The sequence below is a fragment of the Microcaecilia unicolor genome, chromosome 1, assembly GCF_901765095.1.
Source record: "Microcaecilia unicolor chromosome 1, aMicUni1.1, whole genome shotgun sequence".
Taxonomy (NCBI): Eukaryota; Metazoa; Chordata; class Amphibia; order Gymnophiona; family Siphonopidae; genus Microcaecilia; species Microcaecilia unicolor.
Genome location: NC_044031.1, coordinates 542440958 through 542467513, shown reverse-complemented (window position 1 = coordinate 542467513; position 26556 = coordinate 542440958). Strand labels below are relative to the sequence as shown.

The 26556-nt window shown below is 42.1% G+C and overlaps 1 protein-coding gene across 1 annotated transcript in view; it reads right to left on the bottom strand.

Annotated features, from left to right (window-relative positions):
- Window positions 1–26556, bottom strand: part of ESRP1 (epithelial splicing regulatory protein 1) — a 205518-nt gene that overhangs the window by 56285 nt on the left and 122677 nt on the right. Inside the window, 2 exon segments of the mRNA XM_030216735.1 lie at window positions 1105–1291; window positions 18375–18593. Coding sequence (XP_030072595.1) covers window positions 1105–1291; window positions 18375–18593 — 406 coding nt within the window.

The following is a 26556-nucleotide window of genomic DNA, read 5'->3' as shown; positions in this document are numbered from 1 at the left end:
TGCTATGCTAGAAACAGAATCTTGCCCAATCTGTGTGTGGAGCATCAAGAAAGTAATTTGTTAACAGCACTGCCATCACCTTTTCTATAAAAGAAAACAAACCCTCAGCTCATGTTTTTAATACCATTGTACTGTTTTGGATACTGTTGATTCAATAAACCTCTTCAAAGTAAAAGAACACAAAAACAAAAAAACCCCACAAAACCCTCAGCTCAAAAATCAAATTACAGCAAGAGTCTTAAAATATTAATATTTTTATATACGCATAAATCTGCTAAAAGGGCCCATCCTTCTAACAACTCAATTTTAGTCTGAAAATAGTCTGCAAACTGATTACACAAAATTCCTGAAGCCCCCTGCCACATTGCTGGGTTAGAAATGAAGTGTTTATTCAAGACACAGAGAGGAGCAATTCTGCAATACGTATAGCCCTTTAAAAGCAGTCTTACTTTCCACTTGTATCAATACTCAAACGAGCTTAAAGATCAAAAAGGAACCAGAAAATGGCAGTTAAAAATAGGGCTGTACTGAATATTCGTATTTGATTAGGCCGCAAATAGAGCCCCAAATACATTATTTGTATTCAGCCGAATAGTATTTTAAAATTCGAATACGAATAATCCAGGGCTCTACTGTGTTAAATCCTACTGAAACAAACATTTGATCTCTGATTTCACGCTGCTTCTTTTGTTATTTATGTTAAAACTCAATGCCCATTATTTGTATTCGGCCGAATAGTAAAATACACTATTCAGTATAGCTCTAATTAAAAACTTAAAATGAAACAGTGAGCAATGAGAGCAGGCAGGGGGAGGGATGCCAAAGGCTTCCCTCTTTCTATTGCACCAATATAAAGAACAAATTACATCAATCACCAGGAAAAGCAAGCAATATATATTTTTTAAAGTAGCTGTTCTTCAGCCATAAAACCAAGTAAACCATACCGCTGATTACTGATGATTGGAGATGGGGAAAGACTTGAACAACCACCCACGCACCTCCCAAAGAACCCGCAATACCAAGAGCACAGAAAGAAGCTTCAGCACCTACCAGCACACCGGAAAGCAGCGCCAAGAGCCCAGAAAAACTTACATGGTAACTTACATGGCGGTGGGGACAAGCCATTGCGATTTAAAGTTCCCCCCATTAATACAAAATTCATATCCTCTGCAGAGCACTGGAACACTTCCACGTATCTGTCCTTCATTGTCCTCTTGTGGCACTTCTGAGCTGCAAGGAAGGCTCGATCAGAAGATTTCATCTGAATGAAAGCATCCCCTGAAGGACGGCCCTGGGAATCAAAGCAAGACAAACAGCACTCAGCCTGTAGAGAATCAGAACCTGGCACTGGGCCAGAACAGGAACCACCCACGTAAGTGAAATGTTTCAAGCAAAAAATCTCTACATAACTACCTGTATACATGTAATGGAAACAGAAAAAGCAAATACCTGCCACTATTTGAACAAAGAGGTGGTGGTGGTGGGGGGATATTTAGATAGCTGCCGAGGTGAACCCAAACACAGACAGTATTTTTTTTTTATTTAAACAATTCATAACCTGCGACCTATTCTCAATAAAACAATCATACATCTGTAAACAATATGGTCATCACCATCAAACAGATAAAAGTAGACAGGCTCCTGGATAGCATGGAAGTCCAGAAAGCCAGAATACAATTTTTAAATGTCAAGAAAAAAATATATATCATGCTGTTTAGAAGCCTGCCTTGCTTTCTTAACTTCGCTTTGCATTTAAGATCCCATGCACTGCAATTCAATTTCCTTACCTATATATTACCGCAAATCTGATACAGCTATCCTGGGAGGTTCCATTACATATAAAGAGATTCTCCATTAACTCCGCCCCAGGGCCACCAAGGTTGGGGGGGGGGGGGTGCAAAATTCCCCAGGCCCGGCATCGCCAAGCTTCATCCTGCATGCCTGCTTTTGGGTCTCTCTCCTGCGTGCCAGGACCCGGAAGATTGCATTAACTCAATAACCCAGGTGACCCTGGGTTATCGTGTTAATGCAATCATTCGGGTCCCGGCACACAGGAGCAAGAGACGACAGACTGAGGGAGGCGCAGTCAGACACAGGAAGGTAAGGGGTGGGCGGGGGCCCATGTGTGGAGGGGGGCAGTGCCAGTGAGGCGGCAGCCCAGGTTGGGGAGGGGGTCAGTCCTACCTCGGGCCTGGCTGTCTCTCTCATTGGCCCTGCTCCTCCCCTTTCTCTCAGCAGCCTGAATTAGGCTTTCACTCTCTGCATGCTGGCTGAACTGGATAACATGGCAGCTATGTAGTAATCTGCTGAGAACAAGGGTAGATGGGCAAAATCACTTTCTCCCTCCATTACCCCTGGTACAGACCAGAGATGCCAAGGGTAGATGCCACAAACAGCAATGTTTCCTCTAAGAAGTGGCCTGGTGTGTGCGAGCAACATGCTTAAAAAAACAAAAAAAACAAAAAAAAATTTTGAGTGCCAGTATTAGCAATGCATTTCTTTATATAGCACCAAAAAAAGTTTTTGTTTTTTTTTTGGTGAGAAACCATGTAAAATCTGTGAGCAACGCTCCTAAAATGTGTGAGCAGTTGCTCATGCCCTCCACTTAGAGGGAAAATTGCCAAACAGTGAAATTTATAGGCAATGAATTTGAGGTATATATTTACAAAGCCTTACATGTGAAAAAGCTTCACAAATAGAAGCAGCAAAATATATTTAGCTTTGTTTTGTGCTTCTGAAAAGACGCAGACAGAATGGAGTAAGTATTTGGGCAGTTTTGAAAGGAGTTTTCCCTAATAGCTTGAGTAGAGATGTGTGGTAGCCGTGTTAGTCCACTTTTAAAGGTAATCAATAGAAATAAAACAAAATAAAACATGGAAAAGAAAATACCTTTTTTATTGGACATAACTTAATACATTTCTTGATTAGCTTTCGAAGGTTACCCTTCTTCGTCAGATGGGAAAAAAGCAAATGTTGGTAGTTGACAATATATATAAGTGAAATTTATTTTAACTCAACTATTTCCGCTTTAACAAATGATATCTATCTACAAATAATGGGCACTGCAATGGGCACCAGGACAGCATCCCAATATGCCAACCTCTTTTTGGCTGAGCTGGAATTGTATTTCTGAATACATACCAGACCAAACCCCTAAAATACTACCGGTACATCGATGGCATTTTTATGATTTGAACTGAGGGGGAAGAAACTCTGAAACAATTTTACAATTCCTTCAATACATACCATCCTACAATCAGATTCAAAATTGACTACTCCCCAGAAAAAAATCAATTTTTTTGGACACCACAGTCTCAATCAGCAATGGATAGATACAAACATCCATATACAAGAAACCCACAGACAAATGCAGCTACCTCCACAACTGCAGCTTTCACCCTTCACATACAAAGAGATCCATTATTTACAGCCAGGGGACAGAGACAGACACCTTGAAACCCTGACTGCATCCTTTGAACAGAAAGGCTACAACCCCAAAATAATTTCCAAGAATATTGCCTCCTCCCTCAAAACACCCAGGGAAAATCTGCTACAGTACAAAGGAAAAAAAGCCAGACAGAATTTTTTTTTTTTTGTTACATTTGTACCCCGCGCTTTCCCACTCATGGCAGGCTCAATGCGGCTTACATGGGGCAATGGAGGGTTAAGTGACTTGCCCAGAGTCACAAGGAGCTGCCTGTGCCGGGAATTGAACTCAGTTCCTCAGTTCCCCAGGACCAAAATCCACCACCCAAAGTCCACCACCCTAACCACTAGGCCACTCCCCCTTATAGTGACATACAACCCAGAGCTGGAAAAATTAAGAAAAATCATAAAAGATCTGCAGCCTCTACTCCAGGAAAGAGATATTCCCATCCTCACCAGTGCTGGCCTTCCGACAGCCACCCAACTTAAAACACAAGCTAATTAGAAGTAAGCTCCCAACACAGACTCAAAAAGAAAAGAATGGAACACACCCTTGCAATATATCCAGCTGCAAACTATGCCAAAACATTTCGCAGGACCCCACGGTCATTCACAAAGGAAAAATATTCAACATTAAGGAATCTTTCACATGCTCATCTTCCAATGTGGTATATATCATTCAGTGTAAAAAAATGCACAGAAGGCTGCTACATTGGAGAAACCAGTCAGATGCTAAAGAAGAGATTTAATTTACATAGACACCATATGAAAAATGCCAGTACTAATAGAGATGTCACGCCTGTGGGGCAGCACTTTACAAAACCAGAACACTGTACCAGTGACTTCATGGTAAGAATCTTAAAAGGGAACTTTAAAACAATACAGGAACTTAAGACCTTTGAAGTAAGAATGATTAAATATTTTGACACCCACTGGACAGGACTTAAAGATCCGGGTTTTCTAGCTCATTATAAACCATAAAATTGTACTGCTTTGTCACCCTTCTGTCTCCATGCATATCTCCCTGTCCCTCTTCCTATCTCTCACCTATCCACCCCCATCCTGTTAGACTATCACTGGAATGCTTTGATGTTTCACTTATATATACTGTCATCTACCAACATTTGCTTATTTCCGATCTGATGAAGGGCAACCTTCGAAAGCTAATCAAGAAATGTATTAAGTTATGTCCAATAAAAAAGGTATCTTAGTTTCTTTTCCATGTTTTATTTCTATTGATTACCCTAATAGCTAGCTGGATAAAATTTCCTTAGCTAAAAACTTCCCTTCACACTCTAGCTTGTTTTCAAAGCGAAGCTCCACTTGTATGAGACTGTCCCCACCAGAGACACAACCCATGCAATCTGTCACACTTCAGATATAGGCACAGCAAACAAGAACCTCCACAAGAAAGCAGCACAGACTGGAGAAAGTGGAGGTTGACCAAAAGACAACCCCACCACAGGAGATGTTGCTTCTTATACTTCACTCACATCACCAGTAGAAGGACATGACAGTCCGTGTTTTGGCAGGACAACCCGACTGCCTCAGGGGTCACAATTAAAATCTCTACAGGAAAGAAAGGTATGTAAAATGCTGGTGTAAAATGATTGTGAAACACAGGAAAGCAAGGAAATAAATATGCACTGGTCAAGCAGCTGCCTGAAGACAAGCCACCTTGTCATTTAGAAAAGCTGATGTGAATAAGTGCGATTATGCAACACCTCCTGTGGTGGATCGTCTTTCGGCCAGCCTCGACACCTCAGACATACACATATGCACAGGCTTCATCCCCCCCCCCGAAACACAAACCCAATCACACACAATCTCTCTTACTGGTGCAGTGTTGCTGCTTATCTGATCAGTGCCACCCACCCCTACGCCCCCAGAAGCTCTGCACATCATGTAAAATTCTTGCTTTTGTCGCTAATTTTTTTTCTCCGCCTACAACAGTCCCTTCTCATTTCTAGCCCTTGTCAACAACCCCCATTCACCCTCATCAAGACACTCCCTTGTTTCACTAGCTCCTTCCAAGGCCCTGACAGAACTCAACTTCCTCCACAGCCTTTGCAGCTGTATATAATGAACCTTACTAGGCCCTTCCAAAAACAGGTGGTTCAGAGGCCTGACGCTGTCAGCCTGACTTAATAACTCTGTCCTCTGTGTAACCCAGAGGCTCACAAGCTCTTGTGACAGGCTTACAGAAAAGATAACATGAAGCAATTTTCCATGAAAGGTGTTTATGAAAGAATGTAGTTTAGGGGCTCTGTTATCAGGGCTGGAACAAAGATAAAAGGTTGCTGGTGAAATGGACCAAGCTACTGGAACATAGATAAATGATCGCTGGCGAAATGGAACATGCTGATCAGGATGATGTTGCTTTAGCCCTGTCTAATAATCATGATCAGTGTGGTCGAAACTAATAATTATCTACATTGTGGTTGAAACTAATGCTAACGAAATGTTAGAGCTGTATAATGGTAGAAGAGTATAAAATGCGATAGATGACAAGACAAAATTGGAGAAGTACTCAGAGACAGCACCTCTGTCCAGCTTTGTTGTAGCTCTCTCATGAGAAAAGAAACAGTCTGTATTCTTGCTTGGTAAGTAATAAAGGGAATATTTTATCATCTCTGTGTGGCTTTCACTTCTTCTCTCCCTAACTGTATGAGTGTGTGGAACATTCTATTGGGTTGGGGAGGGCAGAAGATTTAACACAGCTCAGCCCCTCCCTTCCTGTGTCTATAACAGCCTTCATATTGGCTGGATCTTACCAAAGCCTCTGCATAGGAAGGGCAGAGCACTGGAGAGTTGTAGAGTGCTAAACACTGAAAAATATCCAGACACTTTAGACATCATTCTGGCCTCAAGAGAGTTATAGTAGTCAAATCCTGAAAGCATTGACATTTGGTAATCCTAATGTGACCCCCATCTCCAAGAGCTAACCATTTGCTCTATGGTACCCATAGGTGTCACAGTACCTATTACCTCAAGCAAGGATCTCACAAAATTAAACTAACCACATCCTGAAATTTCTAAAACAGGAGGAAATTAAAATAAAAATGGATTTTTGACTCAAAGAACAAATGCTACACTTCTTGAGGTATAACAATTAATTTAACTTACTAATATGGTTAAATAAAATAGTCATGAGTTGTTAAGATGGAGGCACTTTTTGTCCATTGTATCTTATGCAACAATTGTTTGGATATTGTGCTGTTTTACTTTGCTTTGTATGACGTTGATTAAATACAAAATAAAAAATAAAAAAAATAGTTTGTAATTTATTTTACCATAATTAAAGTATTTTAAACTTCTGTTAAACCCAGTGCTTTTTTTGTGCCGGTACGCAACGGTACGGCGTACCGGCACCTTTTTTTTTTGCTCCCCCCGCCCCGTGAGTCCATGTCCCGCACGCAGTGCCAGCCCCCATTTCCGGCCGCTGCTGCTTCTCCTGTTGAGCAGCAGCGGCCGCTACACAAAGAAAAAGATTTTTTTAAAAACTTCAAACCTGGCTGAAACGCGGCACCCCGGCACTGTAGACAGCCATTAGGCATTGGCTGTTGCCCCGCAGCCGCTCCTCCTCTTGTCTCTACGTCACTGCGCTCCTCCGGGGTCTTCCTCCGGGGGCAGTGACGTAGAGGCAAGAGGAGGAGCGGCTGCGGGGCAACAGCCAATGCCTAATGGCTGTCTACAGTGCCGGGGTGCCGCGTTTCAGCCAGGTTTCAAATTTTTTTTAAATCTTCTTTTTCTTTGTGTAGCAGCCGCTGCTGCTCAACTGGAGAAGCAGCAGCGGCCGGAAATAGGGGCTGGTGCCGCCTGCATCGCGATTTCGCGCCGTTCGCGGGAAACTTGGCAGGGAGAGGGAAACCAACAGAGGGAAGGATTGGAGAGAGAGGGGAAAACAGATGGAAGGATGGGGAGAGAGAGGGAAAACAGATGGAAGGATTGGGGAGAGAGGGGAAAAACAGATGGAAGGATGGGGAGAGAGAGGGGAAAACAGATGGAAGGATGGGGAGAGAGAGGGAAAAACATGGAAGGATTGGGGAGAGTGGGGAAAAACAGATGGAAGGATGGGGAGAAAGAGAAAGAGGGAAAACAACAGAGGGAAGGATTGGGGAGAGAAGGGAAAAACAGATGGAAGGATGGGGAGAGAGAGAGAGTGAAAACAACAGAGGGAAGGATTGGGGAGAGAGAGGGGAAAACAGATGGAAGGATTGGGGAGAGAAGGGAAAAACAGATGGAAGGATGGGGAGAGAGAGAAAGAGTGAAAACAACAGAGGGAAGGATTGGGGAGAGAGAGGGGAAAACAGATGGAAGGATGGGGAGAGAGAGAAAGAGTGAAAACAACAGAGGGAAGGATTGGGGAGAGAGAGGGGAAAACAGATGGAAGGATGGGGAGAGAGAGGGAAAACAGATGGAAGGATTGGGAGAGAGAGGGAAAACAGATGGAAGGATTGGGAGAGAGAGGGAAAAACAGATGGAAGGATTGGGGAGAGAGGGGAAAACAGATGGAAGGATGGGGAGAGAGGGGAAAACAGATGGAAGGATGGGGAGAGAGGGGAAAACAGATGGAAGGATGGGGAGAGAGGGGAAAACAGATGGAAGGATGGGGAGAGAGAGGAAAACAGATGGAAGGATTGGGGAGAAAGAGAGGGAAAACGGAAGGACAGGGAGAGAAAGAGGGAAGACGCTGGATGGAAGAATGCAGAAAGAAATAGGGGAGACACTGGAAGGATGGGGAGAGAAAGCAGAGCTGCTGGATGGAAAAGGGGAATAGAGAAAGACTGGAGAATAAGAGGAAGGGCATGGGGAGAACAAGGGTGAGGAAAAGATGAAAAGCCACAGGTAGATGAAGGAAATTAAAGAATGGATAGTAAGAATGAATTAAATCTGGACAGAGAGAGAGCCTGAAAAATATTGAAGAAAGCAAAGAAAAAGGAGACAAAAATGACAAATGGCACAGAAGAGTTAAGCGAAAACAAAGGAAAACAGAATCACAGACTGGGACCAATATGGAAAGAAAAACAGTCACCAGACAACAAAGGTAGAAAAAAATCATTTTATTTTCATTTTAGTGTTTGTAATATGTCCAATTTGAGAATTTACATTGGCTGTCTTATTTTGAACTGGGTATACTGGAGCTGTAAGAGCTTACAGAGATTATTTATAATGAAAAAAAATCACGTTATTTTTTTCTCCTATAGTACTATAATATTTTCAATGATGTCTGTTTATATGCGCCATGGCTGGTATAGGGGGTGTGGTTAATGTGGGTGTGGCTATCATAGGGGTGGATCCATATGTGGTGACCCCGCCCATAATGAGTACCGGCACCTTTTTTTCTACAAAAAAAGCACTGGTTAAACCATTTAGAAAATATTCATCAAAACTAACAATTTATAAATTTCTCTATGGGAAACAAGATCAACTGGATCACCACTCAAGAACACACAAAATCAGATACATAAAGCATATTTGTTCCTACAGTATATAATATTTGATATACAGCTACTTAGGCTTATGTGTATGTTCATTTCCTTTGGGATTCGGGGGGGGGGGGGGGGTTGTTTTTTGTTTTTGTTTTTTAATCACTGTACATCTCTGTTTCTCAAACTGGCCCTGGAGTACGACAAAACCAATCTGGTTTTCAGGATAACCACAGTGAATATGCACAAAACAGATTTGCATGCAGCATATCAATGCATGCAAATCTCTCATATGCATATTCATTATGGTGGTGTTCCGAGACCAGCTTGAGAATCACTGCTATTTATTTCTTGCAGCTGAGGCAATAAATGAAGTCCAAATAAAGAAAGCAAACCTCCTGTGTACTTGTAATTAAAGAGCCACTGTGCTATTCAATTAACTTTTGAATGGGTAAATCACCCTAAGGGTATTTACTAATAAATTCCATGCATTTCTTTAAAGTAAAAAGGTCATCCTGCAGGCCAGACTGGCATGCTCAGCCATAACTTCACTCAGAGCAAAAGAGTGGAATGTATCCAATTTTGAGTTAAGATTTTAGCTTATGCCCCTGTACCAGCAAGATATTACTGTACTGCAACAGGTAGAAGGTGAGAGGTCACGCTATTCTAGCGCTGTATTCATGCCTGACAATTTGAAATGCTGTTGTGTATGTAAACACAATTTACAGAATAGGGGCTTCACTGCCTGAGAGGTCTCTCTGTACACAAGACGCCCTTATGAACTTTCCTCCACATTCAGAACAACTCAACAGAAGAGTGACCTGCATGGACCAGCAGGTAACATTATACCTGCTATGGATCTACAAGTCAGAATGGAACAATACATTTTCCTAGATTAAATATTTCCCTCGTTAAGTTACTGCCTAGGGCTGGTTTCCAGTAGTATAAATCTTGCACAAAGTTTTCCCGTTTTCTAGATCAGATGTTGAAATGCCCTATCTTGGTTTTGAAGAGACTCCCCCCCACCCCCAGCTTTGGCCTCTCAGGTGACGCTGCCAGACAGGTAACCTATTAGTGAAATTTTGATTATAAATTTAGGCACTCTGCTCCCATAAATTTTCCTACAATTTAGGAGTATAACTCAAAATTAAGCTCATAAATCCTTTGACTATTGGGCCCCTAGAGTTTTTATGGGTGAAATTATTATCTGCATCTCAAATGCCTATATATATATATATATATATATATATATATATATACACACACACACACACACAAATATACACATAAAATACTGCATATATTGTTATAAAAAGGACTTAGTAAGCCCATCTCCAGGTTAACCTCATTGTTCAGTGTACTGTAGCAGAGGCATAGGAGCAATTATTTTTATTTATTATTATTATTTTTTTAACAGGGGGTGCCCCCTTTCCCAACACACATTAGAATCACTTGCTCCACTACAGTCTTCACCCAGGCAGCAGCCCTCATAGGTGGTTTGAAGAAACAGTGTGTATTAAACCTGTAAAATGTATTGGATATTTTCCTGTCTTAAATATGTCTGACGTATATGTCACCTGTTTGGCCGCCAGATGGTGGCATGTTTATGCTTAAAGCTGTTACAGAGGACTGACTTTTTCTTTTAGTTGGCACACAGATAATAGGAAGTGCCTTTAGTGATGGCACCAGTTTTTATTTGAAACTTGACTGTTCTGGGCTCTGATTGGCCTGGAGTTTGAAGTTACCCAGCAAATGCTGGCGGCAGTGTGAGAGAGTGAGAGAGAGAGAGAGTGTGAGTGAGTGAGTGAGTGAGAGAGTGAGATCTCTTTGCTGAAGCTCTGTGAACAGATATATACCCTGATCTCCCCAGGTACTTTCTAGGAAGTAAGCAAACATTTAGTTAGTTTTATAATTGATCCATATTTCAGTTACCTGTTACTTATTTTGCTGATTGCACATTTTTTGTTCGCACATTTTTTGTTCATTGTTTAATTTTTAATACAATAAATAATTGGTTTATTGCCTCTGCCTGTCTTAAGAATCCTGGTGGTTTGTGTGTTGGGTCTGTGAGTGCTTCCTGGGAACTGTGGGACCATTGGGAGTGTGGCTCCAGTAACCTAGAAATCACTGGGGAATAAATGGAGAGCGGGAGGGTCGCCCAGAGGCGGTTGTGACCCAGTTGGTGGGAGGAGGGTGCTAATGTAGAGTACAGGTGCAGGCAGACCTGAGCTGTGCTGGGGATAGACCCTCTAAGTGGCCGCAGGGTAACCCCAGGCAGGTGGCTAGGCATTTCGTGACAGGCGGCCTGCACTGGGGCTCTCTCTGTGAATGGTGCTGTCCTTCACAAAACAGGAAGTTGCATCAGACGGGGCAGAATGGTTCACAGAAAGTCTCAGTGCAGGCCACAGGTAGCCTACGAGTGCTGCTGCCTAGGCAAAGAGTAGAGGAAGATAATTTTAAGGTATAAGCGGGGTGGGGGCGGTCTGACAAGAGGGGTACATACATAACACACGCATCTGGAATAAATACTCCATTGTATTGCACTGACGTTTTGTCATCTTGCTGGTATTACACTGGTAGTACAATTTAAGTTATATATTTCAAGCTATACTTACTGTACACCACCTTAGGTTAATCCCTTCATAAAGGTGGTTTATAAATCACATGTTTAGGTTTCAACATTTTTATTGATGACAGTGCGAAAAGGACATAGCAAACAGTGTAGAAGTACAAAAATTCAAGGAACAAATCAAACAATAATAAAACAGAAAAGCTCAATCTGTCAAACTTAACATTTCCAACCCAATCCCTAAATCCTCCCACCCTCAAGTAGACTACAGCCAATGGGACTAAGGGGAAACTGGAACCATGAACACCTGAATCACAGTCCACGACCTGGCCAGCAAACCCACTAAGGGAGTGATATGGCACAACAGCAAGAAAAAAAAAATGTCTCGACAATCCCCACCCCACCCCCAACTACCCTTAGTGTACTGAAGGTATAGCAACATGGAAACTGCAAACCCCTCCCCGCCCGAAACACTAATCTTCTCAGAGGTGGCATCAAAAAAGGCCCTCAGTTTCACTCCCATGTGCTGTTGAAGCATATTTGCCTCCAAGGAGGTCATGTAATGCTTGACCCGACAGTATGCAAACCGGTTCCCCCATTCCATCCCATTTTTTGCTCAAGCACCTCATAGGAAATAAGAGTACTCTCCTCCCCCAATAACTGTTCCAATCTACTCACCTCCTAATGTCCCCAGGATTGAAAGACAACTTGTTACTCATCCTCACCAATCCTCAGCCATCTTTATTGGTGACGACTGAATTGATGGAAAAATATGGCTTCTTATCTGGCTTTACACTGAATCTGGATAAACCCTTTGCCTTGCCAGCACTTCCATCTGTTCAACTGAATTGCCAGGGCCACTTTTCGTTACAGTGGGTGGAGGGCAGCATTAAGGATCTGGGGGTACACATTCCAGTGGAAAGGTGTCACGATTATACTCTCTTAATATGGGTCCCCTATTAGCTGAAACCAAGGCCAAGCTCCAGGCATGGCAGGCCTATCCTTTGTCTCCTCTTGGGGAGAATTAGTTTAATGTGTTTCTTGCCCCATGTTGGCTGCATCTTTTTCAAATGTTACCTTTCTATTTGAGAACCAAGGAAGAGAGACTGTTGAACTCTGCCCTCCAGCACTATCTTTGGAGGGGAAGGCGTCCTAGGTTGCTGTTGTTCTTCGAGAGCAGGGAGGTCTGGGTCTTCTCAGCATGCGATATTTAACCATCAGTTGTAGAATGCGGCACATTAATAACTTGTTCCGGAAGACCGAGTATTTCACTTGTACCTTGTTAGAGACCTTGTTCATAGTAGCTTCATCTACCTGTGCAAACTTCCCAGCTCCCAGGTTTACCCAGGGATTTTATTGAACTGCCGCCCTCTTTGGGCTACCTGGCATTGGCTTAGCAAATTTCTTGGTTTTAACTCTCAGATCAGGCCAGTGCTGCCTTTGAGCCATAATCCAGTGTTTCCACCTGGAATGGATTCACCATTCCTTGCTCACTGGGAGTCAAAAGGGATGGTCTTTTGTATTCTTAAGTGGTCCATGCTGATATCACAGGTGATCTTGACTCACGCAGCAACACTGGAGAACAGACATGATCCATGTACTTACAATGGAACACTGGTGAATCTTGCAATGGACCTCTCCAGCTGGTCGACAGTTCCAGGCAAACTGGGAGCCTTTTCAGGGAGTGCCATATGATGGGCAACAGTTTGGTTTTCTTTGACCTTGTGGGAGTGGGGGGAGGGGAGGGTGACATTTTTCTTTAAAACTAGAGTGCTTAAACTAATTGCATTGTGTTGTTGGAGGAGTAGCCTAGTGGTTAGTGCAGTGGACTTTGATCCTGGGTAACTGAGTTCGATTCCCACTGTAGCTCCTTGTGACTCTGGGCAAATCACTTAACCCTCCATTGCCCCTGGTACAAAATAAGTACCTGAATAAATATAAACTGCTTTGAATGTAGTTGCAAAAACCTCAGAAAGGCGGTATATCAAGTCCCATTTCCATTTCCCTTTTCCCTTGTTGGAGTTTTTCTGTTTTTGGTACATTTGGCTTCTTCTGTTGTGTAGAGTTTGCTTTTGTTCTGCTGTCCATAAAAATGATTTAAATATAAAACAACCATCTATTTCAAATACCAAGGTACTGATGAAAACAAATATTGGTATACTTGTATCAAAACTTTATACTGCATCCGAAATATAACTAGTAACCAATTTAGCTGTGAGCATCATATCTATGTTATTTGAATGCTCTAATACTTACCTATTATGGTATGTCATTTGCATTCTGCTGACATTATGTTTATAGGAAACTAGAGTAAAAGGATGAATCTTCCACACTAGATACTCATACACTGGTAGGTTCTCAAAAGCAATCTTTATTGGTAACAGCTAAGACCCAACAAGGGACAGTGGTTCAGCTAAAAGAAGCCTGCTGTAAGAAGTCAGAAAAAAACTCTTCCAAAACCAAAATAATATTCAAGAAAGGCATCTAAGAGTATGCTTCTCACTCTCATTGGATGCCTCACTCTCACTGGATGCCAGTACTCAGATGCCTTTCTAGATTATTTTGCATTTGGTATTGGAAGAATGTTTTCAGACTTCACTCACAGCAGACCCCAGAGACAGGCTTCTTTGAAACAAAAGTCCCATGTCTGGTCTTAGCTGTTTTCAATAAAAACCGCCTTTGAGAACCTACCAGTGTTCGAATGTCTAGTGCTGGAAGCCTCATCCTTTCACCATACTTTACTACTGACTATGTGCATTCCACATGGGTTCCTTTGTTCCTTCACCTTGGTGGCTATTCCCCTGTACTGACACTATGTTTATCATCTGTTATATGAATGTTCCTCTATGCTACTTAAGAGTGGCATACCAAGACAGGGCAGTTGGGGCAGTCTGCCCCGTGTGCAAATCAAAAGGGGGTGCTCCGCTCCCGCTGCTCCAGTCCCTCTATTCGGAATGCAGCTACTGCCTCTCCTCTGGCCAATCCTACGTTTTCCTCAAGCCTCCACCCCTGCTGGGCCACTGCTGCTGCCTTCTACTCTGGCTGGTACCGTGCCTTCTTCCAGCTGCCACCACTGGTACTTCTCCCGCAGACTAGCAGCAGTGGTGACAAACAAATAAAATCAGAAGATTACGGGGTCTGCACTACCCATGTCTACAGATCCCGCCCTTTTAATGTCACTTCCAGTTCCATTCCAGAGCACAGCTAGCAGCCACGGGTAGGTAAGGCCCCGCAATTCTTGACATTTTTTAGCCTTTTTTTTTTTTGCTGCTAGTTTGGCATAGAAGTGGGAGCAGCAGCATGGGGGGGTTGCATCAGGTAAAAAAAGAGGGGGCAGACGCTGGATGGGAGAGGCAGGGACAGAGGGGGCAGACACTGGATGGAAGAGGCAGAACATAAGAGTAGCCATAATGGGTCAGATCAATGATCCACCTTGACGAGTAACCTGTTTCCAACAGTGGCCAAGCCAGGTCATAAGTACCTGGTAGAAACCCAAATCGTGACAACATTTCATGCTAGCAATCCTAGGGCAAGCAGTTGATTCCTCAAGTCTGTTTCAATAGCAGACTATGGACTTTTCCTCCAGGAACTTTTCCAAACCTTTTTATACTCAGACACGCTAACCGCAGTTAATACATCCTCCGGCAAAGAATTCCAGATCTTAACTATTTGTTGAGTGAAAAAATATTTCCTCCTATTTGTTTTAAGAATATTTCCATGTAACTTGCTTGAGTGTCCCCTAGTCTTTGTGCTTTTGGAATGAGTAAAAATAAAAAATTACTTCTACTCATTCTACACCACTCAGGATTTTGTAGTCCTCAAATTCTCTCTCCCCTCATCTGTCTCTTTTCCAAGCTAAAGAGCCCTAACCCCTTTGAGAGTTCCATCCCCTTTATCATTCTGGTTGCTCTTCTTTGAACCTTTTCTAATTTTGCTATATCATTTTTGAGATACAGCGACCAGAACTGAATGCAATACTCAAGGTAAGGTCACATGATGGAGTGATACAGAGGCAGTATAGTATTTTCGGTCTTATTAACCATTCCTTTCCTAATAATTCCTAGCATACTGTTTGCCTTTTTGGTCACCGCCGCGCACTGAGCAGAAGATTTCAGCGTATTATCTACACAGATATTTTGGAATGAGCTAGTGGCATATTTTTCATCTGTTTTGGATGTGGGTGGTAAAAAAAAAAAAAAAAAAAAAAGGCTTAGGAAGAATCTAAAAAAGTATTCATTCACGGAATGGGTGGTGGAAGAGTGGAATGGCCTCCCGGTGGAGGTCAGAATTTAAGAAAGCATGGCACAGACACGTGGGATCCCTTAGGAAAAGGAAGAAATAGTGGTTATAGAGAATGGGCCAGTGGTGTAGCCAAGGGTAGGCCAGGCCCACCCACTTTGGGCTCAGGCCCACCCAGTAGCAGCATACCTATGCTGATTCCCTAGCCCCACCAGCTGAAAACTCCCAACAACTGTCCCTCCTGCATACCTTGTAAATAGCAGATGAGACAAGGAGAGATCAAATCACCTGTGGGACAGGGAGGGGTTCTTCTGCCCACCCATCTTGAGTCCAGGCCCACCCAAAGTTGGATGTCTGGCTACGCCCCTAGGATGGGCAGACTGGATGAGCCATTTGGCCTTTATCTGCCGTCATGTTGCTATGTTTCTATGATCGACAATCTGTACTATTCTGGCTTGTTTAGTTTTACAATATGTGGTACTGATGTTCTAGTGCTCACAGCAATGTTTAAGATGCTGCCTTTTCCTAGGTACACCCTTGTGTGATTGGTAGACGTTACTGCTAATATGATGGAATTGCTCTGTAGGTCCTGAGTGACATTTGTTGTGTTTTATATTCTCAGTATACCTAGTACTGGATTTTAGAGGGGGTGTTAAAAAAAAAAAAAATGACCGGCATCACTGAGTGACAAATACCCAAGGTACACCACTGCTACCTACCATGATATATCATTTGAACCCTGCTTACAGTTATATTTCTGTTATAGGATTGTTCTACTGTGCTGTTTTACCCAGGGCTTAATATGTAGACAAAAAGGAAGTGGAACTGAGGAAGTGGAGGGGGCAGGTAGGTGGGCCATGGGCAGAAGCAACTGGAGAAGAGGGGCTGGCTTATGGATTAGAGTGTCTGATCTCTGCTCCAGGCTTACCCCTTTGCTTCCTTTGTAGGCTGCCTTGAAGGGACAGACTGGAGCAAAACACCTCTGCTGATTTGGAGTCTGAAAAGGAGTGATGGAACTGTGTTGCAGGCCGTTACCCTAGAAATTAAGCCCTGGTTTTAATGTATACATTTCTGACACTAATCATGTGATTCCTATTATTAGGGTTTATAGTAACACAGTAATAGACATCATATAAAGAAAAACACGGTCCATCTAGTCTGCCCAGCAAGGTAATACAGCTGTACCTGTCACTCTGTGGAGAACGTGCAGATTACCTCCTCTGTGACTTTTGTTTAGGCTTGTACTTGCCATTCCTGTGCAGGTTACACCCCCTCTGTAGTCATTTGTTTTCCTTTGATCCTCTATTTATCCCAGCCTTTATGAATTCTGTCACTGTTTTTGTCTCAACCACCTCCACCGAGAGGGCACTCCAGGCATCCATCACCATTTTGGTGAAAAAGATTCAATTTGCCTGTCTCCAAATTTACCTCATTAATTATATTTATTTATTCTTACATTTGGACATTTTACTGCTGTCAAAATTTTAAGTTTTATGCAAATTATCCCCGTCAACTTCTAAGCATCTTGTAGATGCAAGTAAAAAACACAATTTGAAGTGTGTCTATACTAATGCTAGAAACCTACAAAATAAGGGAGATTAGATAGCACTAAATGAAGAGGCAGATATAATAGGCATCTCACAGACCTGGTGGAAGGATGACTATCATTGGGATACTTATCATGGTACAAATTATATCACAATGATAAAAGTGGAGGGGTGGGGGGGTTGTGCTATATGTTAAAGAAAGAATTAAATCAAAGAAAACAAACATTCTATAGAAGGAAGGGATCCTCAGAAGCTTAGCCGAGATTGGGTGGCAGTATAGTGCTGCGCGAGTCTGGTAGCGCTTTGGAAATGTTGAGTAGTAGTAGTAGTAGTAGTAGTAGAAGAGCCGGTGGAGGGAGGCGGGGCTGGTGGTTGGGCAGACTTATGCGGTCTGTGCCCTGACAATGGCAGATACAAATCAAGGTAAGATATATACAAAACATAGCACATATGAGTTTATCTTGTTGGGCAGACTGGATGGACCGTGCAGGTCTTTTTCTGTCGTCATCTACTATGTTACTATGAAACAGCAACACAAAATCCTTATAGATAGAAATTCCATGTGTGAAGGGAAGGAGTATACTTGTAGGGCTGTACTACTATCTGCCAGGACAGAACGAACAGACAAATGAAGAAATGTTTACAGAAATTAGTAAAGCTGGAAAACTGGGCAACACTATAATGGGTGATTTCAATTAACCCAATATTGACTGGAAAAAATATTACTTCAGGGAGCCAATGGGAACAAACTCCTAGATGTAATCAATAACTGCTTCTTGGGGCAACTGGTCCAGGGACCGACAAGAGGAGGAGCTATTATAGATCTAGTCCTTAGTAGAATGTAGGGCATAGTATGAGAATTAACGGTGTTGGGTCCACTGGGAAACGGTGATCATAACACGATCAAATGTGAACCAACAGCTGGAGTGAAGTCACTAAGGAAATCTACTGTGGCAGCACTTAATTTACAAGGAGGGTTTAAAGGAGGAATTGTAGGCTAGTGTTAGGCAAAATAAAAATATAAAAAGCAAATTTTATCAACTAATCTCCATAGTCTTATCCACTTAGTTTTAAAAACTTTGTACCACAGCATTAACAGATAGAATCTAAGAATCTAACAGGCACTGCAGGATCTAGTTTAGTAAGAGCATATCCCCTGCCTACCTGATGGTTTAATACCATGTGAACTCCGTGTGTTCGGATATCGGTAGAAAACTCCCCCAGGAACTCCAGGATGTGCTCAATAGTAGCAGCGTATGGAAGTCCTCGCAGGCGGACACAGTCCCTGACGTTGGCCGCAGGCAGAAATGGCTGAGGTAGTACAGGAATGATTGGAGGGGTTGGTAGAGGAATCAGAGGGGTAGAAGAGTATCTGTTCAACACCTGCACAAAAATAAAAAAGAGAACATGAGGACCTGAAATCCCATAATTCTCTCACTGTAGACAAGCAAACAAAATGTTGAGTTATTAAATCAGCAGTTGAGCTGCTACACTACACATACAAAGTGTGTGTCTATAAGCAACTTTATATATGCAAAACACCAATCTCATCTTTGCTGAATCAATATGTAACAGAAAAACTGCATAAATATTTATATTTATTTCACAATATAGCAGTAACTAAAAAATAATCTCAACGAGCCTTCAGGAGTAGCCCCCACTGGAATGTAGTCTGAGGGGCTACATGTAGCTTGAGACTACCTCTATGGGAAGCAGGTGAAAGCCTGGCTCTTCTCCCTTTAATACATAGGGTGACTGACTATACACTCATTCACCACCTGGACTAGCTTGCTATACATACGGTAACTTAGCTCAGTTCCTTATCTCTTGCTTACCTATAGAAAGAACTTGCCTTGAGTTTAGCTAACCATCAAATTATCCCAACTGACTCTGTACCACGCATCTTGTTCCCATCATATATCTGCTATTTGGTATGCTGTATTGTAGAAAATCTTTACCATAATATCTGTTAGTTGAATGTTCTAATGCTTGCTTATTAGGTGTATCATTAGTATTATGCTAACATTGTATTATGTCTCTGGTATTTGAATTCAAGTGCTAGTAAAGGTTTCAATTTACTGTTTTCAAGTTTACCTCATTTACTGTATTTGTTTATTCTTGGTCATTTTACTATTATGCTAACAAAATTTTAAGCTTTGTTAAACTGTATCTGCTGTACAGCGCCTTGGGTGAATCTCTTCATAAAGGCAGTTAATAAATCCCAATAAATAAAACTGCTTTATCTACTCTCAGCCTATTCTGTTATATCACCTATGCTGTTTTCAAATACGGTTCTTCTATCCCTAGATCAGCGGTTCTCAAATCAGTCCTCGGGGCACACTCAACCAGTAGGATTTTCAGGATATCCACAATGACTATGCACAAAATTAATCTGCATGAACTGCTTTCTTGACATGAAAATCTCTCTCATACATAGTAACATAGTAGATGACGGCAGAAAAAGACCTGCATGGTCCATCCAGTCTGCCCAACAAGATAAACTCATGTGTATACCTTACCTTGATTTGAACCTGCCTTTTTCAGGGCACAGACCGTACAAGTCTGCCCAGCAGTATTTCCCGCCTCCCATCACTGGCTCTGGTACAGACTGTATAAGTCTGCCCTCCACTATCCTCGCCTCCCAACCACCAACCCCTCTTCCCCTCACCTGCTCCGCCACCCAATTTCGGCTAAGCTTCTGAGGATCCATTCCTTCTGCACAGGATTCCTTTATGCATATCCCACGCATGTTTGAATTCCGTTATCGTTTTCATCTCCACCACCTCCCGCGGGAGGGCATTCCAAGCATCCACCACCCTCTCTGTGAAAAAATACTTCCTGACATCTTTCCTGAGTCTGCCCCCCCCCCCCTTCAATCTCATTTCATGTCCTCTCGTTCTACAGCCTTCCCATCTCTGGAAAAGATTTGTTTGCGGATTAATACCTTTCAAGTATTTGAACGTCTGTATCATATCACCCCTGTTCCTCCTTTCCTCCAGGGTATACATGTTCAGGTCAGCAAGTCTCTGCTCATATGATCCTGAAAACTCAATGGCTGGGTGTGTCCCAAGGACAGGGTTGAGAACCATCGTCCTAGATTACACATTAGGGTATGTAAACTGGCAAGTGAGAATTTGGTTGTTAGAGAAATAACTACAGAAATAGCTCTATCAGTAATATGAGTGACACTGATTTATTTTTATCTATGTATGTTGTCTCCTTTATGTGTTCTTTAAATTTGTGCATGTTGTCTCCTTTATGTGTTCTTTAAATTTGTGTTAGGTATTATGCATACAATCGCAAAAACAAAAGAGGTCCAAAAATTTCCACAAAAATCCAACACAGAAAAGAAACAGGTGGAAAAACAACTTCAAGGGATCAATCCAAGACAAGGGGTGAGATGCTCAATAAAGTTTTTTTGGAGCATCTCACCCCTTGTCTTGGATTGATCCCTTGAAGTTGTTTTTCCACCTGTTTCTTTTCTGTATTATGCATACAATGTCATCTGCTTAATGCCTTAGCTGAACATTATTTATCTTTGAAATTATGAAGGTATACGACACTGATGGAGTGATTTTTTTGTACAGTTCTTTGGAATAATTTACGTACACTTGGTTAATTTTAGAGCATTTTTTTTGTGGGGCTTTTTTTTTTGTGATTTTTTTGAACACTTCATATGGACTTCATTTTTAAATTTGAGAATATGCTTTTTTTTGTTCTTACTTGCAAAACCTCTCTGCACAGTTTATGTGAATTTCGGAACGTTGCTTTTGTTCTCCAAGAAGGGTGGTGATCAATACCTCTCCTACTTTGATGAGTGGACCCCTTCTCTTCCATATAATGTATGTTGTGCCATACATATTGTGGATCACTGTTTAAGTATTGATTGAATGGGTGAAATCATTTTTCCTATAAAAATTCCTTTTGATCCACTGGATGTTAAACTTATTGGTTGAGGCAATTGCTGCATTTTTTTTTAAAAATTATATCATGTGCAACTGAAACAAGTTACCCTAAAAATAGCACTAGTGGTCATTATATACAGCCATGTACTTATGAAACGGCGAGTCAGCATAAGGACATACCCTAAACACATAGGAACAGTTAATTTTACATTTCAAAACAATCACTTAATTGTACAAGGCAATAATATTTGCACAAAATTACATCAGCAAATTTCAGGCAATTCTGCAATAACCATGACAGCAAAAGGAATTTTGAAGATTATGTAGCTGTGGGAATCTGATGGTGGGCCTAACAACTGGTCTGGTAACTGCTATCTGCTAAATCTTTTTTATGCAGTTTGGGTTCGGTGGTCTCGTTTATACATTCTGAGCACTCCTCGGGAAGAAATACAAGACTACCTGTCAGATCTGTTCATCCCAACTGAACTTATGACCCGGCCTGGACTTTGCAGGACAGTGGTGCAATGCAATTTTTGCACAAGACAGCAATATGCACCCACACCGTTTACCAGAAATGGAAACCAGGCATGCTTTTGCGCAAGTGTGGTCAGTTGGGCAACTGTAGAAGCGAACATTTCACAAGGGGTACTGATGGAAAGCATCTACTTTTTGTGAAAAGAGAAGAGAGAGTCCAGAAAACAAAAAAAGTACCAGGAGCCTTCACAAGTGGGGCAAAGTCTTTAATTACTACTACTACTACTATTAAACATTTCTATAGCGCTACTAGACTTACGCAGCGCTGTACAAATTAACATGAAAAGACCGTCCCTGCTCAACAGAGCTTACAATCTAAATTGGACAGACGAACAGACAGCTAGGGGTGGGGAAATTGCAGTGGTAGGGGTGATAAGTGAGGGTGTTGAGTAAGAGAGTCATGGTTAGGAGTCGAAAGCAGTAGCAAAGAGGTGGGCTTTAAGCCTAGACTTGAAGACAGCCAGAGACTGAGCCTGATGTACTGGCTCAGGGAGTCTATTCCAGGCATAGGGAGCTGCGAGATAGAAGGAACGGAGCCGGGAGTTAGCAGTAGGGGAGAAGGGGGACGACAGGAGACATTTACCCAGCGAACGGAGTTCACGGGGAGGAGTGTAGGGAGAGATGAGAGCGGAAAGATACTGAGGAGCTGCGGAGTGGATGCACTTGTAGGTCAAAAGGAGAAGTTTGAACCGTATGCGGATAGGGAGTCAGTGAAGCGACTTTAATTGTACGTCATTTATCATTGACCCGAGACGAGCCGTGTTTTGGCATAAAGCGCCTGCGTCAGGGGTCTATATAAAAACAAATATAATTATAAATCATGTATTAAAAACAATAAAAATATAAAAAGACTTCTAAAGGAGCCAATACATATATACTGTGAATATACATAACTAATTATAAAATGTACATGCATCACAGTGTTACCAGTGTTTCAACAAATACATATGTATTATGAACATAAAAAATAACCAGTTCTAAAATGTAAATATACCAGTGTCATCAGAAGTTATAGAAGTAATCAAAAAATAATACAACATATCCAACTTTAAAAAAATAGTGATTATATGTTGATAGTGATGAAGTGATGTAAAGATTTTTATTTTGAAAGGTGATACAAATGGGGCTGCAAAAAGCTCACCGTTTGTTCTTAATCCTCTGAAATGAAGAGAATAGCTGAAGGCTGTGTTCACATCAACCGTGGCTAAAATCACTTTTCAAAATAAAAATCTTTACATCACTTCATCACTATCGACATAATATAATCACTACTTTGTTTTGGTTTTTTTTAAGTTGGCTATGTTTTACTATTTTTTTGATTACTTCAATAACATAGCTCCACAGGAAGACTAATATACCGAAAATCGATAAAATCTAAGCCGTTCACAAATTCAAGTAAACTATTGGTTAGAAAAAGGAAAAAAAGGGGAATGGAGTAAGAGAAATTAACCCTAAACAAAACATAAGGGAGGGAGTGGTAAGAGAATACACAAAAGTTACACAATAGCTTCCCCTCTTTCAGTTCCTAAACTAGCTACTCCACAAAGTAGTCATTTATTTTTATTTAGAGATGTCAACTGCTAGCATGTCCTAAAGTAATAGTTACCTAATCGATATTCAGATAGTTGAAATACCTACTTATTGTAACCAGCCCAGGGCCTACAAAATAAGGGCTTCATGACTAACAGCAAGGAAATCCTTGGGGCAATCTTAAGTGGTGATAAAAGCCTTAAGAAAGAAATGTATTTTCAAGTTGCTCCCCCCCCCCCCCCCCCCCAGTCCAGCATATCCCCTTCCCTTTACTCTAGGACAATACACATTGACACCCCCCCCCTTCTTCTCCTCCCTGGTAGTCTGATATCTCCCACTTGGTCCTCCACCTCCCACCCCCCCACCCCCAAGTTGTCCAGTATATCCCACTCCATTCCCCTCCACCCCCCCAGGAGGTCCACTGTCTTTCCTGTCACTCATCCTAACATTGAATGGGCCAGGAAAAACAACTGCAAATCAGCAGGAAGGCCACCAGTTAAAACAAGAAACAGCACAGGGCCTGCGCTTAAGGTAGGCTATGTCACGGCCCAATATAACAGGAAGTCTGTGTGGAGTGGGTGGGGACATTGCTTACCTTCAGCACAGAAGCTGAGTCCCCCCCCCCCCCCCCCAAGCATTACTGGCTTTCCTGCTATGCTTCGCTGCCACTGCCCGCCATAATTACATGGGACTTGCCAGCTGCAGAGTCCCAATACTGGGTTCCTAAGTCTCCCCTCCATTGCTACATGCTTGGCCCAGCAGCTGGTTGAGCTGAAGATGTAACCCTGCTACCCATCATGGGTCACAGCCTCAGAGGTACCTCTTCCTTCCCTTCCACAGCTGCCAGGCCTGCGAGACTGAAACCTGTGTTTGAACCACAGTTTCAAGTCCCACGAGACTTCATGAATCTCCTCACCATATGGCTGAAATACAGAGCCCAATCGTTGTGCAGAGCTGGGAAGAGAAGCTTCTGAACCAGAACTGTGAAAGAAGAAAAACATTTGGGGGGTATGAAATCCCAGGTGCCAGGGTGCAGTTTCGAGGAGCCATGCAGACCTAACATCCAGGATTTGGCGAACCCTGCCTTAAGAACTAGGTCTAAAATAGCTTCCCCTCCTTGTCAGTTCCTGAACCAGCTACTCCATGAAGTAGTCATTTATTTTTATCTAGAGATGTCACCTGCTACCATGTCCTAAAATAATAGTTACCTAGTCAATATTCAGATAGTTGAAATAACTACTTATTGTGTTGCCAAATTGGTTAGCTTCCCTAATTTCTGATAGCATTTTATCATCCATCTGGTCCCACCACTATCGTATTCCCCCTCACATATGGAATTTCTATCAAAGACTCCACACTATTTATGTTTCATGCAGAGCTTTTATCCTGCTGAAATCAATGCCATTTTTACTTATAGCACTACCTCTCCACCAATCTGATCCATTCTATCATAGCAATATAATCTGTAACCTGGCATTCCATTGGTTATCCTCCTTCCACTAGGGTCTCAGAAAGATGCATATAATATCTCTCTCTTCCTTCAGGGCTACACATTCTAACACTCTTTATTTTTAATATCTATTTGCATACAGACATTCCAAAGTTTGTTTTCACTTTGTATTTATGAGCTGTCTAGCAGCTGGCAGGGATAATTTGGTATCTTTCAATTATCTGCTCTACTTTAAAAGGCAATTAAGTTACTTTTGCCTTTATCTGGATACTCCAAACTTACCTTTTTTGTTAGTATTCTTTGAAAGTATCTCATATGGTACTAAATGACTGGTGGCTTCTCCATGTTCTCATTTAAAAGTTCTCTCCTCCCTTTTAGGTGGGCATGGCAGTCTTTCACTTATTTGGACATACAGCTGGCAATAAAAGTAGGGTCCTTATACCATTTAAATATTTCCCACTTATTAGAAAATACTACAGAATGTTTGAAGCATTGGAGGGCTCTTCCTCTCTCCCTTCATGGAAGAACACATTTTGCATGGTAGAATTTCCAAGGTGGCTGTATGTTCTTCAAATGCTGCCCTTACGTATTCTGGCAAAGGATTTGGTTTTATTGCATAGACAGTTGAGAACTTTTCTTTGGGGAGGAGTAAACCTAAAATGCTGTTACAGTTCATGTTAGGTTCTTGGAAAGAAGGTGGTTTAGGCATTCCCAACCTGCGTCGTTTTAATCAAGCTTGCGTGTTTCGTCACTTGGGGGATTGGTTGCTAGATAAACAGGATTATACTCCTTGAGAGTTGGAAATGGAACATTTTCGACCCCGTCACCTATATTTTTTTTACTGCAGGTTCCTAGTCAGAGGATGCCTTCCTCTTTTAGAGCAAGTGTCTTGCTACGTTCCTTGAGGGAGGTTTAGAAGGACTTGAATAGATACTGGGGTGTAACGTCGGAAGTCTCTGATTTGATGCCTATTCAGGGTAATTTATTATTTTCCCCAGGTATAGACAACCCTGTGTTTCGAAGATGGGGGGCCATGGGTATCACTAGATTAGCAGTCTGCTGCACTGAAATGTCATAGAAGCGCTGAACGCACCAAATGCATCCGACCCCAAGCTAAGTCTCATATATACTAGTCTCAGGGACTCTTTAAGAGATAGAGAACCAGCAGAGTGGGAGGGCAGTGCAATGATGTATAACATAGTATACATTGTGCAGTAGACCAGCCAAAGCATGATGGTATGTCACTGAGCACTCATATATCGCTATAGGATAGTAGGGGTGTATAAATATTTAAGTGGATTGCACATAAGTTTATGCACAGAGCACAGCATAAGGGAAAAAAAAACTGCTCATATTTGAAAAACGGTTTCTATAGTTTAAATGCTATCACTAGATTAGAACATGTTCTGACTGTGAATGGGTCGATGTTGAACCTTCGGGCTCTAGGGGTGGGTACTGATTCTAGTAATCTCTTTGCGCATAACCAGTTAGCTCATTATATTCGTGAGCAAGCGGGCGAGGAGTTGGGAGTTAGACACGGCAAACGAGCGAGGGATTTCTTTGGTAACATACATAGTAGATGACGGCAGAAAAAGACCTGCACGGTCCATCTAGTCTGCCCAACAAGATCAACTCATATGTGCTACTTTTTGTGTATACCCTACCTTGATTTGTACCTGTGCTCTTCAGGGCACAGACCATATAAGTCTGCCCAGCACTATCCCTGCCTCCCAACCACCATGGTCATGGGAGACCGTCTTTCGATCTCTGGATTATATAAGGCGCTTAAGAGAATAGCTCCTTAAAAAATAAGAACATTAGGCACCGGTGGGCTCTAGATTTAGGGAGACCGGATCTTGTTTTAGATTTTGATCAGCTATCGGCCGAAGTGCTCACATTGTTGGTAAATGCGGACATACGTGAATGC